Source organism: Lytechinus variegatus, chromosome 12, assembly GCF_018143015.1.
Source record: "Lytechinus variegatus isolate NC3 chromosome 12, Lvar_3.0, whole genome shotgun sequence".
Lineage (NCBI taxonomy): Eukaryota > Metazoa > Echinodermata > Echinoidea > Temnopleuroida > Toxopneustidae > Lytechinus > Lytechinus variegatus.
The window spans coordinates 17,153,300-17,172,125 of record NC_054751.1 but is presented as its reverse complement, the minus strand read 5'-3'; the positions used below and the strand labels follow the sequence as shown (position 1 = coordinate 17,172,125).

The 18,826-nt window shown below is 34.3% G+C and overlaps 1 protein-coding gene across 1 annotated transcript; it reads left to right on the top strand.

Moving 5' to 3' along the window:
• Window positions 1–1,415: 1,415 nt before the first annotated feature.
• LOC121425120 (cilia- and flagella-associated protein 206-like) lies at window positions 1,416–17,908 on the top strand. The gene is made up of 15 exons (XM_041621105.1): window positions 1,416–1,581; window positions 3,869–4,085; window positions 4,632–4,722; window positions 6,481–6,669; window positions 7,367–7,525; window positions 8,320–8,412; window positions 9,051–9,163; window positions 12,710–12,829; window positions 13,699–13,803; window positions 14,324–14,410; window positions 14,588–14,692; window positions 15,345–15,587; window positions 16,559–16,702; window positions 17,073–17,161; window positions 17,721–17,908. The coding sequence occupies exons 2-15, from the start codon at window positions 3,894–3,896 to the stop codon at window positions 17,860–17,862; spliced, it is 1,872 nt and encodes a 623-aa protein (XP_041477039.1). The 5' UTR covers window positions 1,416–1,581; window positions 3,869–3,893; the 3' UTR covers window positions 17,863–17,908.
• Window positions 17,909–18,826: the final 918 nt, after the last annotated feature.

Here is an 18,826-nt window from a genome sequence, read left to right as displayed (position 1 = left end):
CTTAATTGTGATAAGTTTGTGCCCATTACACAATTTGTCTGACTACCATTAAGGTAAAAAAAATTACATATATATTTGTTTGGTAATAATTGTTATCCTGATTGCCAAGATAATTCTATTTAGGAGCATGTTGTTTCGCGAATAAAAAAATGTGTATAACTTTCCAACTTCCCCTTTTAATGGGGTCTTCTCTTTACTTATTTCATGTACAGTTGTTTCCTCTTTTCTTTTCTTTTTTAAAACTTTTTTAACAGGTGTCGCCCCCACGTGATACCCCTCTGCTTGGTCCATGAATTCAATGTAGTCTAACATTTTCTGTCTTCTTACCAGTTCGTGTATATGATTTCTTTGGTCATATGCATTCGTCCAATATTAAATTTGCTTAGTCTTATATACTTGGGCCAATTACTTTGGTTATTTTCTTTGCATGTCAGAAAAAGAGGGAAAGAGCTAAATGTCATAATATCCCAAATATAGATTTATGGAAATAAGTGAAGTAATGAGCACAATAATTGATAAATATAATGAAAAATAAATGAGGAGGCACAACATAGCGTCTGTAACAAAATTTCGTGAGAGTCCCGAATGACCATTTCAAAATGAAAATCTAAAATCCTCCAATATCTCTGCGTACGTGATAGAATAAAACATACATTGAAATATGCATGATTAACTTTCAAACAATAAACATGCTATCTTGTTCGATACTTTTCCTTTTCTTTTCTCCCCTTTCCGCGATCCTCGTCCTCCTTATTCCCTCTCTTTTTCATAACTTGAATAAAAATTAGCGGCCGATCGATCACCCCTCCCTGTATATCCGTACCTCCTTTGTACGATATAGTTATTCCCGGATTTAAATTATTATTTCTTGTTAATCCAAAGTTATTCCAAAACGACACCAATGATTGGTGCCGGAGATTGGTGTCACGGTAATGATGAAGGCGGTGGTGGAGCCAGTGGTTGTGGTGGCAGCGGGGGTGGCAATGGTGGCGATGTTGCTGCCGCTGAATCCGTTGCTGATGATGAATATGGTGATGATGATGCCGACCCGGGGATGCTGGGTGATGATGATGATGTTGATATAAATGAAGAAAATTAATGATAACAATATCACCTTAATAATTATCCTGATCTAATTGATACGAGTGCTAATAGGAGAATTGAGAATGAAAATGATTTAATTCATATGAGGCCTAAATATCTCTATGGGCCTAACATAGAAGGTGTCATCTTTATGGCCTACTTTTTTTTACACACATCTCTCTCTTGTAAATCCTCTGGGGCCGAGCTCTGCTGAGCAAAAGTCGGGCAAAAGTGAAGTCTGAATTTGCTCCCCGGGATTTTGCTGTTGCATGCTGTTGATTTGGGGATTTTTTTTTTTTTTTTAACACAAGATCATATATTCGACGCCCTCTACCGTTCTGTTTCCATGCCATCGATCTTACACAAATCTGCCGGACGACGCATAAACATCTGTCTTATTTATCAGTTTACATCAAATTCAAAAGTTTTCCGAAATGAATTTTGAGTAATATATGTAGATCTCGAATGATTTCATGAGAGATCTCTATTCATATTCTGGTAAGTAAGGTAGCATCCATGGAAAATTCCATTTTAATTTGCATGTTACGTTCTGCTTAGTCCCATACGTACTCTTTCTTGTTGGTAAATATTGTATGCCCTGGGCTGGTCCCCGTCCTCGATGCCAATTTCCATGCATGCCATGTTTGCCCACCTAAGTCTAAGACAGAGATGCCAAGTTCAAATATCAGCTATGCGTTAGATTTTCTGTGAATCTGAGTGAGATCACAGACATTGTGTACAAATGTATATGGGAATAGGCTGTGCGTGGCCATGAGACAGAGATTTGAGGGATGAACAAGAGTCCAAAATGCTTGAGTCTCACGCATAATGCGTCAGACTGAGACTTGGTAGCTCTGCTAAGAATCTGGCTTAACATAGAACATGAATTTATTTACGATTTCACACATTTTCAATTAATATCGTTCTTTACCAGGCCATGCGTACATTCCGAAGAGTAGAAAAGTAGATGATCTCTCTTCTTTCCTTGGTTGGCAACCAGTCAGGATTGACTATTTTTCCCACAGCTTTTGTTCATTTTCAGTAGCTTATTATATATTTTTTTCCATTCCTTTTTTCCTTCTCTCTCTAATTCTTTTTTTTTTTTCCTTTTCTTTTCTGTTATTTTCTTTGTCTTTTTTTCTCTTTTTTCTTTTCTTTTTCATTTTATTTTTTCTTTTCTTTTTGTCTTCTCTTTTCTTTTTTTCTTTTCTTTTTTCTTTCTTCTGTTTTCTTTGCTTCTCAGTCTCATTCTCTGCATGCCAGAATCTGAGAGTGAGACTGAGAATGAATTTTCTTGCCTGGCCTTTTTTTTTTTGGGGGGGGGCAAAAAATCCAGCCAGTCATTTTCAGCTAAAATCATGTTCCCCCACTCATTCAATGAACAAGGACAGGTTATGGTATAAACTTGTTATCTGTTGTTAGGACTCCGTCTCCGAGTCGTGGGGAAATTAAGGTTGGCAATGCCAATTCAATTTGGCTTATTAATATTGGCTTATTTTCTCTTGTTCATGGCCATTACTCTGTCAATTTCCAGTATGATGGGTGACCTGGCTAAAGCTATGCACTTTGTTTACAAGTGATAAAAACTATATCAATTTTGATATCTGAACTGATTGTCTTACTCTAATTTGTGGTAAAAGATCATTAACCAAGAAAAAAATATCACAAAACTTGCTAAAACGAAAACTCTGCTGTTTTTTCCGAAGACGTCTTGATTTAGCTGCCTGATGTACTTGGTTCTAAAGCTATGCACTTGATTTATCATGCAAAAAAGTAGTATTTCCTATGCCTCAATTTATAAAATATTTTCATATTATCATAGGAAAATACAGTGTATGAAATTTTAAAGAGGAATCGTTCACACAGTAGTCACAGTGCCACACAGAGAGTGTGCATTTTGCCATTTAAATTGCATGTACAGTGACTGTTGCGTAGCTTTAAGAACTGCAAAGCTTTAGGACCCCTTACCATACAAGATTCAACTATTCATACATGTATAACTTGGCTCTGAAGTAAATGAATTCTTTTAATTATTTATAATAGATTGAAAATAGATATTGTTGAATGACAATTTTCTTGCAATTGTAATTTCCACCAACAGAGGGCCTATAAAAATTTTTTAAATTAATATTTTGAGCACTATTGCGAATAAGTTACTAATGAGAAATACTTGTAAGTCGATATTTGGGGTTACAAAAGTGATATTTTTAAGAATTGTGTTGTGTATTGTAAACCTATAGATCTACATGTACATGTAGATTACCCATAGAGGCAGGGTGGTCGCAGTCCCGGGGGGGGGGGGGGGGACGGGCACACAAATTATATTGATGGGGATGTGCCTCGTGAAACTCTGAAATGGGGCCTAAGGAACTGACCACAAGGGTAAAATATGGGGTCTTTAGAACTAAATATATACCGGGCAGTCTACAGAACGGGGTTGCAGTGAACCGGTGCGGTGCCCCATGTCTGCCCGCCCATTCACTTTGCACATGATTTAGGATTTTGATAACAATGGCTGCATTTTTACTCCATTACATGAAATGCCTGAAATTCATTATAAATATAGACTCTCACCATTTGATTTTTCAAATGAATATCTGTCAGTAGATAAAACGGCAATATTTGTTTTGATAGCTCGGTGAATAGTCTGTCTCCAAAAAGTGTAAGTTGCCTCATTGTTCAAAGAAAACCAAAGGCTAATCCTGTACTTTGTTGCCAGAGTATTTTATTGATTTCTTAAATTTAACGAAAAGTTGCATCCTGTTGTTTCTTTCTGAAATTTCAGCCAGCAGTAAAATCAAAGTACCATCATGTCAAGAGCTCAGGCAGAGAGTGTCATCAAGAATATCATCCGAGAGATTGCCCAGGAATGTGCAAGCAAAGGGCAAGCCGTCTCAGAAACCTTGGTAGCTTTCATGGTCAAGGCAGTAGTCTTAGACCCATCCAATGAATTCAATGTCGACCGTACGCTTACTAAAGATGATGTCCAGCGGCTGATAAAGGTATGTACAGTATGAGACAGGAGCAGAAATGTTCGTAGAAGATAACGATAAAGGGTGCAGGTGTATTTTATCTTTAAAAGTAATCACATTTCTCATCACATGGGTTTGATAAGTACCCCCCCAAAAAAAAAAAATTGTTTATTCACCTTCGTTCACATGATCCTTTCACTAATTGAGAGATGCAAATCCCATTCAAATAACAGACTGTCTCCATTACACATAATCCACAAGGAGGTTGTTTATGTCGATTTTCAATGGGTGTTGGGGGAATATTGTTTAGAATATATTTTTACATTTTCATTTTTGTATGGCTAGATGGGGGAGGTTGGGAGTTGTCAGTCTATTGTTTATTTTGTGGATCAATTGAATATCCCAGATCATTTTTGTCTCGCCTGCATAGCAGAGCGAGACTACCGGTGGATACAATCCCATTTTATAGGCCATTTTTTTGTTTGTACAATAGTGTATCCATCCTTGCCCATTAAGTTATCGCTGTTTTATAAGATGATGATATGATTCCTCACTTTTCTCTTTTTTCCCTATTAGATCTGTGTTGATAGACTTCTAGATTCCCGGTCATCTGCTCTGGATACAGTTAAGATGCAAGTCTACTTTGATATGAACTACACCTCAAGAAGTAAGACGAAGGGCCCCATAGCCTTAAATTTGATATCATAGTAACTGTGTCATCCAATGGTAACTACCATTGTTACAATGTTAAAGGGATGGTCTGGGCTGAAAATATTAATATCTTAATACATAGAGTAGAATTCACTGAGCAAATTGCCGAAAATTTCATCAAAATCGGATAACAAATAATAAAGTTATTGAATTTTAAAGTTAAGCAATATTTTGTGAAAACAGTCATCATGAATATTCATTAGTTGGGCTGATGATGTCACATCTCCACTTTCTGTTTTATTATGTTATTACATAAAATCATAATTTTTATTATTTCCTATTTGTGTGAATAATTTGTCTCCCTTATAATGAAATAAGTTGCAGCAATAAATATTCAATGCACTAAATCTGATGTCAATCCAGTTTTTCTAGTTCTTGGAGGAAAAATTTGAATGAACCTAATTTCATATAATAAAATACAAAAGAACAAGTGGAGATGTGACATCATCAGCCCACCTAATGAATATTCATGACGACTTTTTTCACAAAATATTGCTAAACTTTGAAATTCAATAACTTTATTTGTTATCCGATTTTGATGAAATTTTCGGCATTTTGCTCAGTGAATTCTACTCTACTTATTAAACTATTCATTTTTTCAGCCTGGACCATCCCTTTAATCAACCAATCAGAATCAAGGATTTCAGGGATGTTACCATTCAATGGCAAAGTTATCATAATGGTAACTCTCTTGCAACAGGCCCCAGCTCTAAATTAGATGCAATTTATTTCAAGTCATTGTTAGGTCTATTGATCAATCAGAAGCATTGCAATTGATGGTTAGATTTCAGTTAAATACTGATCTATTTCTTGCAACAGAAAATATATTTTCATAGTTGAAAAATTGTGTTTTCTAATTGTAAATTTGGAGTTGACATTTTATGTTCACCTTATCAGTTTCCTGCAACATCCTCATAGAGTATGAGGTAAATTCTTTAAATATGTTTAATACCTTTCAGATAATTCTCTTGATGACTGATTAATGTTCAACACTTTTAAATGTTCTCTTCTTCTGATTCAAACGTATACTTGTAACCTAATTTACCATCTAATTTGATTTTTCAGAGTTAACATACTTTTTGAAATCAGAACTTTACTTTGATTAAAAAATAACTTAACAAATTGAGAGATGAGAAAAGTGTGTAATATAAAACAATGAGATGAGTGATAATGATAGCTTTGGAAAAAGATTTTAAATACCTATTAGTATTACCAGTAAACATGATTTAGATGAAGCTCTTCCTACTTTTTAATGTTCATTTGATAAATTCTCTATTTAAAACTGAAACTAATACCCCATTACTTATTTCATGTAATCTGTTGTGTATTGGTAAAAGTCAGATTGAGTATTGGATGGGATGTATAGATTGAGTGACATTTTTACTTGTACAACTATGTTAAAAAATGTTGACCATTTCAATCATATTTTTGTCAATAATTTTCCATATTTAAAGCATGTCCTTATCTTTGAATTTGTACAATCCTTGATACAATATGTGGGCAAGCTAGATACTGATGACTGGATTGATAAAACACATAATTCTCCATATTGTCCTTATCTTTGAATTTATGCAATCCTTGATATAATATGTGGGGAAGCTAGATTCTGATGATTGGATTGATAACACACATATGCAGTATCTAGATTTTGCTCAGAGAGGTCTTTCCGATGTGGTGAGCACTATATAAAAGAGGAATGGTATTATCTAATTAGGTGACTTTCTGGAGGAGCATCGCCGGGTCTTGGAACAGAGACTGACGCCTGTCATCCGAGAGATCACGGATAGCAGGGCCAGGACCAGAGATGAACTAGAGAGTCTGTACAGAAAGATAGTCTCTGCTGTTCTTCTTCGATCTGGTCTTGGATCTCCAACAGATATAGCTGTGGTCAGAGAGGCAACTGGTAATTACATTATACCCCCCCCTTCCTGGTTCCTTTTTTAAGCACAAGATTTATTTTCAGGATTTATCTTGAATTTTCATCAGTAATTCCTCATACCTACCACAGATACCAAGACATTATATGAAATTGTTTAAATGTTGGAAGTTGTTCTTAAATGGTGTATTTTATTTAGAAAGCAATGATTTTAAATTTCCTAACTTGTTGCCACATCTACGATTTGACGATTAATATTTTTTTTATTTCCTGATACGTGATATTGAAAGAAAAATTCCATACTAACATCAATTTAATATTAATTGATTTTAAAAAATCTTGAACAAGCTGAAGCCAGTGCAAGGATAATTCAATATTAACTTTGGTTTTTTTTTTCTCCATGCACAGCTTTATTCTCTAAAGTGTGTTCTCACAGATATACCCCTTGTGAAATGTGATAAAGATTATCAAATAATATCATTATTATATAATTATTATTATAAAGTCTTATTTATCCAGGGTAGCCTCATCAGTGACATACACTGTTCTCCCAGAGGGCCCTGCTACATTTAAACACATACAAAAGAAAAAAAACAAAGGACAACAAAATTAAAACGATACAAACAGAATATAGTTAAGCGAATTGTGTCTTAAAACCTGGGTTAAGATCTTCGGTTTCTCCAGTAGGATGTATATCTTAGTTGTATATCTTCTACATTAACAGCTGCTCTACAGAGTGTGTTCCCACAGACAGAGCTTGGAACGTTCATGTCCCTCGTGAAACGTGATAAAGAACGTCAATTAATTGAGCTGACTCACATTGTGACCGGTATTCGTCTCTTCAACAAAGAATGTGGCAAAGGAGGAGAAGGCATTGATGATCGTAAGTTTCTGAAACATCTAACCTTATGAGAACCGTAATCCGAAGGAAATAGCTTTTCGTAGATATTATTTGCAATTAATGATGGCATGGTATTAAACAATATTTGTAATAAACCAGTTCGCAGTTGCTTCTGGACAATTTTGGTCAAATGACCTTTCATTTCTTTTCATTATGATAGGCAGATTTCAAAGCAAGATATTACGTAAGCTTACCTTACATAGCAGGATGAAGAAATTGAATAGACCAGGTGACTAGAATAGCACACCAGTGAACACTTCATAAAGGTATTTGTTGCATTCCTACTTAGAATGCATATCATAGTGTGTTTCACAATGTACTTGGCAAACTGTGAAATACCAGTCGTTAGTGGACGCATTGTTGTATTTTGCGGATGTAAATGAATACCACTATTCAAAAGAATATATGAATAATCAAGACATCAAAGTTGGTGCTTATCTCATTAGATTTTAAAATACAATGTCACTTTAGTACAAATGACCTTCCTCTGATCATGCGTAGAATCTTTTGATCATGCGCAGAAAGGAACTACGAACTGGCTTATTAATAATTAGTGAGATATTAAAACAAGACATGGGGGGTATGTAAATTTGTTCATATTGTTCTTTATCTGTTCCATTTTTATATGTTTGTTCATTTATCCCATGATGTATGAATTAATTTTTCATTTATTCAGTCATATTTTCTTCAGTATATTTATCCATTTAGAAGATTGATGATGTAGCTAACATAATCCATTAGTTCATTGTTCACACTTTGTGTGTTCTTTCCTTCAGTGCCAGCTATTTTAAATGAGGCTGTTCCTGCTACAACTCAGAATGTGGACACAGCCATCCAGAGAGCGTGTGGCACTGCATTTAAATATACAGGTAATTTTCAGTATTTTCCAAGTTTTCAAGCTTTTGTAATGGTAAAGAGTCAACTGTAAGATTTGGTTACATGATTCTATCACAGAATATGGCTTGGAGTCATGTTTTCCAAGCTTTTGGTACTACTGATAACAAGAGTTTAATCCCAATTTCTTGTTTGTGACAATGAGTTGGATGTTTTTAAAAGTCACATTTCCAAAACATGTACAGGTTAGTTTCTTGTTGGGTTATTATATTAAATAATTGTTATTGGGTTCCCAACTTTTCAGGGTTTTGTGGTGATCAAGAGTGACCTCTGTGTAAGATTAGACTAGGATTATCTCACTGAATATATATCAGAATTATGTTTTCACAATTCAATTGTCATTTATTAAGATTAATTTTTGTATGAGTATAGGTAAGTTAGTTGAATGAATAACATAATATGGATCCATGACCAAACTAAATGATTAGCTGTACAAAATGCTTTTTTTTTATTTTATAAAGTTGTGGTTTGTCAGGACAGTTTCTCTTATGAAAATATACAAAGCATTTCGTACTGTTTGAGATCAGAAGATTTTTAACTCCAATCTCTTGAGTGCGATAACTTGTGTATTTGACGGTTTAAAAGATGAATTCGAATTTTCTGTTATTGACAGCACTGATTGAGCGTATGATGAGTGGAGAAGTGAGTGAAGGTCCATCCATACAGGCGTTGCGAGATGCTCTTATCAACGTCAGGCAACACGAAGCCTTCCTGAGGATTATCCTGGTGAGCTCATAACTTCATTAATCTATCTTCTGGTGCCTCTGGTGCCAGGTAATATAGGAGCGCCTTGAGCACCTAACAAGGTGGATATGTGCGCAATATTATTACCCTATATTATTATTATTATGCTTTAAGTGATGCAATTAGACACAACTCATAAAATCAAACAGAAATGCATATTTTGGGACTTGAATTTGATCTTCTTGAATTTTACAGGTAATGCTGCTTTTATCACAATGGGCCGTTAAGATGTTTGATAACTTTTAACCAATTTCAACTACAGAGAACCGTTAGTGTAATAATCCACATCTAGGAGAGATTCAAAGTACTGAACGTTGTGTGAAGGAGATTTCAAAGGGATCAATATAATTCAAAATATACTTTGTTGTCAATGATGATCCCCTGCCCTCTTTGAATTAATATGAAATACAAAGTCTTGAAAATAGGTCTAAGGTTTGTAGGAAAATGCTAAAACATGTTAATAATTCCTGCCAAACAGAATCAAGGTAGTGTTCTCTTTTATTTCTATTTAACCCTTTGAAACCAAAAAGCCGGAATACTGGCTTCAAGTCATGTGATTTGAAAAACAAGATATCAGCAGACCTTTAAAATGTAGTCATATTCAGTCAATAACTTCAGTTTATAATTTTGTTGACGGTTGACTTTCATTTATAAGGTTTTTAACATAAAATATTACCAGCATATACTACCCTACCAAGAAGGCTCATGCAATAATCCAAGGCGAGTCGTATACGGACTATGCGTCAGCTATTGTTTAATTTTACTTTCGTCAAAGCAGTGATTTTGAGAAAAAAAATTAGATTATCATTAGTACGGGAAGCTAAACAACATCAGCCTGGCCAGCTCGATTAGGGTCTACCAGGTAGTAAGATGTTGCTGACATGCCTGGGCTCCAATCATTAGAATAGGAAATCATTTATTTAAAATTTTGTGTATTCCTTCTGTTATGGACTCAGTCACTCAATCACCATACTTCCACATCTCAAATTCTCGTTGTTGCAATGAAGAGACCTTATATAGAACAGGCGTATAATGAGATTCATGTTGCCGTCTTTAATATCTTGTAGTTTCACTTTCAAGCACCATTCAACAACTGAGTTGATTAACCCTGTAATAAGTAAACAAAACAAGAAAGCATTCATAAGAAAAAATGCTCCTGTGAAGTGTTACACTGAGTTACTCTTGTGGAGTATTAACTGTGTAAGCATGTATGCTCAATAAATCCATTTACTTTGTTGTAAATAACAATAAGTTTCATTTTCATTCTTATTTTTGTGAACATTTCATATTTTTCTCTTTAAGCTTCTCCAAATAGAGTGAATGCAATGAAATTATGTTAGAAACACTAATACTCAATTTCTCTTATACCACTTTTAAATGTATTGCTAACAATACTCCACCTACTTCCAAACTGCAAATTTAGTATATTTAAAACTTGCATATGTTTACATGCTAAAGATGCATCTTTAAAACAATATGGTTTGGCTGATAAACTGTTAAGATAAAAAATGACCAATTTGACCACTAAATTTCAAGGAAGAATATCACTCCGCGGTGGACATTGTGCGTGAAGCTTTCACTATGGAAGCTCAACCAAAAATATAGTTCCCTTTTTCCAGTAATGAATGCATATAAACTCATTTCTAAATGTTTGAACCTTCAAATATTTAGCTCAAGTTAATAATAATCTTTGGCTTTCATCACTACTCTTTTCAGCCCAAAAGTTTGAAACAAATCACTTTCACTTTCAATGTCCACTGCGTGAACCTCTACGGCTCTAACTTTACAATATCAACGTACGATACATTTTACATTGAAATAAACGGATTTGTTGTAACCTGATACGTGTCATAAAAAGCCTAATAAAATAACCATTTATCACATATTTTGTCCTAGAACTTTAAGTAAATACTAAAAAAACATACCTACAGGTGTGGGATGAATCCCGTTGAAATTAATAAAGTTTTGGAGTCATAATAAGCAATCTGCTAACTGGACTTTCTTGGAAAAACTGCCGCTGTGGTACCAAAAAATGTGATCTCGGCAATTGCGCAATTGCATGCTTGTAGTTTCTTTTACCAGTCGCCTAAAAACAAATATAACTATGAAAGCTACGATAACGTTAAGTTTTAACTTGAGTAGAGCAAAGCTTCTTAATATTTGCAATGATACGAATTTCAAGAGATTTTTTTCTTCTTATTTTTTTTATGTGCCAAGATTTTAAAAAATATTAGCTAAACATATTATTCAAAGGATTAATTACATATGTATTAAACAAGTAAATGCATGCTGCAATTTAACATATTCATTTAGCAAATTATTCCAATAAATATGTTTCCATGACACCTTCATTTTGCCGATAATCTTAATATAATGCAGGGTGAGGGTCACGACTATCCCTGTTAATTCAGGGTTCAAAGGGTTAAGCTGCGTGCAGATGAGCTATTCTATTGTGCACACATCAATTTTAACATTGTATCGTATATGATACTTGCAATGTGCATATAGATCTTTGGAGTGTTCAAGAAACAAATAGTAAATAGTGATTTTCACCGACTTACTAGTTCCAAGCCAATCAGATGCAAGGATTTTAGTAGCTTATAACAGTTGGTCAGTAACAATATTTGTTCCTTGAAATGCTACCCTCGTTTCCTTTATACAGGATTGATTTTTTTTGTCCTTGTTGACTATAGTCGGCCAGCATGCAACTCTTATGAGAAAAATATGGATTGCAGACCTGCCAACCAGTACGTTTTAGGCATATTTAGTACGTTTTTGCAATCAAAATACGGCAGTACTTTTTTTCTTAAAAAAATACGTTTTTTTTTTATTTCTTTTTTTACAAAATTGTAATTTATTGAGAAAAATCATCTCTATGTCTCCATTTCATAAAATGTACACAAATATGGTTATTAGATTAATGTAATTTCAGGTAACTTTTTTTTCAATCATTTTATTAAATCAGGATAAAAATATCCACATGTTTCAATGTTTTTTTTTTCTATCTGCAAGAGCAGTGCGCATTTTAGCTTGCATGCAGTTTGAGCGCCGCGATGAGCGAGTGCGCCAAGCATTTTATTATGAAATACCCTTTTTGGGGGAAAAATACTTTTTTTATTATCACAGAATACAGTTTTTCATTCCCAGAGGTTGACAGGTCTGGGATTGATAGATAGGTGATCTTGATCCCGTTTCATAAAGACTTGTTAAAGTAATAAATTAAAACTGTCTATAACAAATTTTCTATCAGTACTATCAGTAAATTTACCAATCAACTTTAAGGATTTCCGTAGCTTTTAAATGTTATTGCAAATTTGTTAATATAACAAGTTTATGAAACAGGCACCTATACCTCCTAGCAACCCTTCTTCAAAAAGCACCTGAATACATTACTTGTATATTAAATATTCAACCCATTTCTTCTTGAAAGTACATCTAAATACATTATATTTAATTGTATATTTTATTTAAATAAAACCATTATACATCGAATTGTATTTTTTTCCACTTTGTGTTGCCAATTTGCAGAATGATGTGATCAGCTGTGCACAGCAGGTGGAGATGTTAGAGGCCCAGTTAGGAGCTAGGTTAGAACAGCTCCAAGCTACAGTCCAGTCAAAGACTGCAGTACCTACCGCTCAAGTCTATGTAAGTCAAAGAATTATCATTGCTATCTTGTTCAATTAAGAGTTTGAAGAGAGAGGGCAAAGCTTGATCATTCTCTCAAATCTTATCATACTTCAATATTGTTGTAAAAAAGGTGATTTTCACTGACATGACCTTCATGAAATGTTTCCCCTGAACAGATATTAGTCAATCAACACATCACATTGACACATGTTCACCACATTTTATGCAAGTTTAGTCTATAAATCAGTTGATCTAAATGCCAGATAGGCTATCTTCACATTTATTTAACCCTTTTGGTCACTTTCTCTAAATGGTGCTTGGTCCAATTGTCAGAAGGTTTAATGACCACCTGGACCTATTTGTGACTTATCTCATTACCATTTTACCTTTAATATCCAAAAGAAATTTAGTCCAAGTGTGTTAGACGAAATAGGAAAGGCAAATTGGATATGTGGCAAAAATGGTTACCAGTTGACGAAGTGAAATTAGATGACGTGGGGTGAACAATATTCTCATAGCAGTGCACTTGTAGTTAACCCTAGGCTAACTTAGCCTGGTTTGCCGTATAATCCATCGAGAACAAACTATTTCATTCATGCAGTGATTAGTTTTTCAAACAATAATTTTGCAAAGAAATTAGAAGGATATGGTATTATGAGTTTACGGTTGGTTTCACTGAATTATTTGGAAAGTTATCTTTATCATGAATATTGAAGAAGTGTGATGAGGCATAGCACTCCATAGAAGGATGGATTAAGAACTCTTGTTAATTCCAGGGTTAAATATGGGCTTAAAGAATCATTTACGTGTGGAGTTTAACTGTTCATCTGCTCAAGTGAGAGTGTATCCCACTAACTGCTTTATATTTGATTTTATTTTGATTTCAGCCTCAGTTCATCAACCTTGCTCATATCTGGAGTGGTTTCCAGGATGAGATGGTACTCCTTAGTGTCCTGAGTAACATCCTTGCCAGTTTGGAACCCTATAACAAGGTGAGCAAAGGTCTCCCTGTGGTACCACACTTTACATGTTATTCGAAGGATTCGATGATTCCAACCCGAATTATATTGTGAATAACATGAACAATACATGAAGGGTCATTTCATAAAGCTGTTTGTAAGTTATGCATCGCTGGTTACCCTTTCTTGCACTAAATGAGCTACCAGTACTCTGATTTTTTTTCTTCTCTTTTTTAACTTAATGGAGTGATATCTTGATAACCTAATTACATTCTGACAAACTAACTTTGCATTCAAATGCTTGTTTAACAACAAGAATTTGAATTAAAAAAAAAAAATTTCAACTTTAACCAGGGGGGGGGAGCAAAAGATTGAGATTGATCAAACTTGAAATCACCTAGTGTTCAGTCATGACAACCATATTTTAAACCTCTCCTGAATATTCCTCTATTTGAGATACTACATGTAGGGTTTTTTTTCTTCCAAGCAGCAAATATGATTTACTTTTGTTCTTTGGTGTTGTATATTTTAGTACATTTCATTCTCTTTTCAGAACCATCGTGAATTCTTTACAGCTGAGATGCTTGCTCCATTCCTTGAAGGAACCAAGATTAAAAGTGATGAAGACAGGATAAAAGAGGTATAGATTTTTTTTAAATAAAAAATTATTAAAGGCATTAGTTGTTGATTTGACTTTCAAAAATCTGAACTACATGGTCCCATTTGTCTTCTGTTTCTTTGATAAGTTGTATAAATGGAGCCCTGAAAACGTGAATTTCTCTCTTTACTTTGTTTACTTTTTTAAATGATCATATAGACATTGGGTAAAGATCATCGAGTGAATCCCTCAGACTTCAAGAATGTTGATTGGCTGTTTCCTGAGACAACCAAGAACTTTGAAAGGCTCCCTCTTCAGTACAAGGTAATCTCAGTTTGCAATAGATTTACAGTTATTCTCAAATGAGAAATGGTTCCATCTTTTATATTATAGGGCCAGTGAGTATTTCAATCTTTCACATTGATCAATGGGTTAAAGTGAATCAGAAATCAATCACTCCATTTTATACATGTATGAATATAAAATTTTAGAAAATTACATGTTAAAAATTTCTTCAGTTAAAAAAACTCATTTCCAGTTAATATTCTGTTAGTCCCAGTTAGACTTAGCCTAGTTGCTGTTTCATTTAAACTTTTAGATACCAAGAATCAAATAAAAAATGTTTCAAACTACTTTCAAACTTCAAACCTCTTTTTTCTCCTTATTCTTTGAAGCCCTCACTTAAATTCTTCTACATTCAACAAGTGCTTGTGTGGATTATCGTTTCTCAATTTTGACCAGTTGTATGTCATTTCAAAGGTTAAGCTGTACCCTTTGTAGCTGCAGATCAATAAAAATATCAAAATTCAATTTTGGGTGACTTGGTTAGGGGTGGGGGTCAGGTCACTTTATGGTTAAAGGGCTAGCAAATCAGTATACTCTGGCAAAAAGATATTGAGTTGTGACGGCCCTTTATTGAGAAATGTTAATTATAAACTATTCTTCTCCCAACCTGTCCATCCTCTTCTTTTTGCAGGGTTATTGTGGATGGTCCCTGGTCGTATTCGATCGTCTCCTCCTACCGGGGAACCCAGACATAGGAGTCCTGCGATACCAGGATCGCTACTATGTCTTCTCCAGCAAGCAGGCTGCATACGAGTTTGCCAGCGATCCCCAGAGGTACATTGCTTACGTGGCGGAATGCGCAAAGAAGTCCCCTCAGCTGATCCAACTGCTTGAGCTACATGCTCAGTTTGCTACCATCACACCTTATACACAGGTGACTGTTCTTCAATCACTCCTGTAGGGTGTTGCATGAACTTGTGATCAATTCTAAATAAAGCATAAATTAAAAGTCAAGTGCAAGTCCTGTTTAAATGCAAATACATGTATTTGGTTGATTTGCATTCAATCGTTACTCAACTCTCTTATAATGCTCAATTGTGCTATATTTGGAGACTCACAATGTATGCTTGATTTGCAGTTAAACATTTCGATAAGTTTCTTGCATCTCCTCATTGTATAGGATAGAAAAATCATGCACCACTGTTGTTTACATAATTTGTGTGAGATATTTTGAGTAAATGTGAAATATCCTAACCCTAATACCACTTAGGTTTTTCTGGTCAATGCATCACCGTAAGATTTTAATTACAGACCCCCCCCCTTACCTAAAACCTTGGTTGTGGAACACATGCTTATGACAACAATTTGTTTGATGTTAGATAGTGCATTAGTTGGAGGGTTCCATTTCACTCTATTTTTAAAAATTTTATTCTTTGTGAATTAATATACTTTATACTAATTTATGCATGAAATTAGAATTGGATATAAATCTTGAAATGAAGTTCCATACTTATCTTTTTTCCTGACTCTTTGTAGGATTCTTAACAAATACATGTTAGAAAATTCAGTATCAACACATTGTTTGTTACATGTTGTATTGCTTTTTAATATCTCTTGCTAGATCTTGGGCAACCGTCACTGCATGTGATGGAGTAAGACATAAAAACCTTTTTGCGCATACTCAGAATCATTCATATTGTGTTATGAGCCTTTGGGCATAAGTGACCAACCAAACACAAAAGATCCATCGCCTTGATGATGATTGATGGGAAATTACACTTTATCATGAGATTGACTTTGACCAATCCTATACCAAGACTCTTAGTATGTAAATTTTAACAGTCAATGTCTCTGACTGATGTCCAAAATTTCAACTATTTCCTGTTATTTTTCTTTCTCCTTCAGGGCAAAGATCAGGGTCAGATGATTGAGAAACCGATAACAAAGTGTGACATGGGAATCCAGACGGAGGTTCATCCCATCGAATCAAACATTGTCAAGTCTTATGAGTGGAATGAATGGGAGCTGAGGCGCAAGGCAATCAAACTGGTATGTTTCTACTGATATTCAGATAATACTGGATTAATGGTATTTATTTATTGAATGCATATGAATGAACGAATTGATTAATTAATGAAAAACAGAAGAATGAATGAATTGATTAATGAAAAACAAAACAAATTAATGAATGAAAAAACAAATTAATGAATGAATAAACAAAACAATGAATGAATAAATGAATGAACGATCGATTGAAGGAGAGAAGGACAAACTCGTGGATAAATGATTTAATAAATTCTGAATATAAGTGAATCATTGAATGATTTGAAAATGAATTGATTGATGGAAGGAGGGAGGGAGGAGATTCAAAAGATACATGTAAATAAACCAGTATCTGCACTCTATTTATTCTTTTCAGGCTAACCTCAGGACCAAAGTCACCCATTCAGCACAGACAAACCTGAGTAACTTGAGACGAGACAATGTATCTCAAGTATACCTACCAAAGTAAGTTATTTTGCGTATCAACAGCTCATTTAGAAAAAATGACTACATGCAGTTTTGATGAAAATCAAGTTATTTATATTGATATCAAACTGTTAGTCAGACTGGAATTTATATGGAAATAAATGTTTTAATTACATTTATGAAAGCAACCATCAGCAGACAAGCTTAATAATATAGACTTCCTCCATACACCATGAACAAAATACAGTTAACGTTTTTTTTTCATATATTCCCTGCAAATACCTTTCATGGCATACTAAAAAAGATGCTTGAATATTTATCAACCATATTTTATCAGATTTTTCTATTTCATCATGCATAATCACTCAGATGTATAAATCCCACTACTTTATTAGAATATATGCATTGTTTTTGTAATTGATATTGCTACTGTTGTTACCTTGATATGTTTTATCATTGTTTCTAATGATATTTAAATATTGTTGTTATGTTTGTGATTATGAAACCAATATATTACATGCTTAAAACAAAGAATATTTGCATTGAATAATAGAGAAATAATGACAATTTTCATATTTTCTCCTTTCTTCCACTCCAGGGACCAAACCATCCAAACATTGAGAGACGATTACTCCAACGTACCTAAGCCTCAGACCTTCCTGGCTGGTCTTCGTGGTGGTCAGACCAAGACCACAGTCATGACCAAGATGGACCTGACACTGGATGTTGACCAGACATAGAGCTTGACCCATATGACAACCCACCTATCCCCCCCCACACACACACATATCCATCCAATTGCTTTTGCACCAGCAATTGTTTACAGAGAGTTAGACTTGTTTTGATACTGATTACATGTTGAAACTGCCAATCTAAAATTACAGAAAATAAATATAGAATTATATGTGTGATATGATAGAAGAACAGGGTCAATGAGGCAAGTCAAATTATATCTCTGTATCATTAAGTTTGTTACGTCAGGGCCACATTGCATAAAATTTACCATTGATAATAACCTTTCAGTCAGTGATAACTTCATGGATGTCTGACGGACTGAAAACCAGTTCCTCCAATGTCACTGATTAATTTGCAGTTGATGTCAAAGTCATATTCTGAAGAACTGGAACACCCTCTGCAGGACTGTTAATGATGTTATCTTTCAAAGCAGAAATCTTGTTATCTTGTAAGCTTGTTGCTGCAGAACCATACTATTGATGGTGTCTTTGCCATCAGTGGTGACTTCCTAGTGACTTCCATAGAACCTTGATTTTGACGAGCTGTTTAACGATGATACCATGGTAGTTCTCATTGTTGGCATAGATAAAAGCAATGGCAAGGTTTAGGCGATTCAAGATTGCATTGAGAAGAATTACAGATACCTTGTTATGATTATCACAAATGTAGAATATAAGATCTCTGTATTTTGAGTTTCAACAAATACTATTAAAGAACAAATCTGCTCTTGAAAATATGACAGGTGTGTAACAATGTGCTCATTGTTTACAAAAAATTCAGTCATTTATTCTAATGTTAATGTTGTGCATTTGCCAGAAATGTAAAATAAGAAAGGTCTTGAAAACACATAAAAATCATACCAGTGCACAAACCCACCTCTCAGATTTTGCATGTGATTTGTTGATATTTTTCAGTTGCACTTGGTATAGATTTTTAAATGCTTTGATAATGATTGTTACAAAATTATTA

Bases quoted from the DNA above. Each gene is read 5' to 3' on its own strand.
- LOC121425120 (XM_041621105.1), top strand. From the start codon at position 3,894: ATGTCAAGAGCTCAGGCAGAGAGTGTCATCAAGAATATCATCCGAGAG. The intron at 4,086-4,631 runs GTATGTACAGTA...TTTCCCTATTAG, and splicing joins ATGTCCAGCGGCTGATAAAG to ATCTGTGTTGATAGACTTCT. The intron at 13,804-14,323 runs GTGAGCAAAGGT...TTCTCTTTTCAG, and splicing joins GTTTGGAACCCTATAACAAG to AACCATCGTGAATTCTTTAC.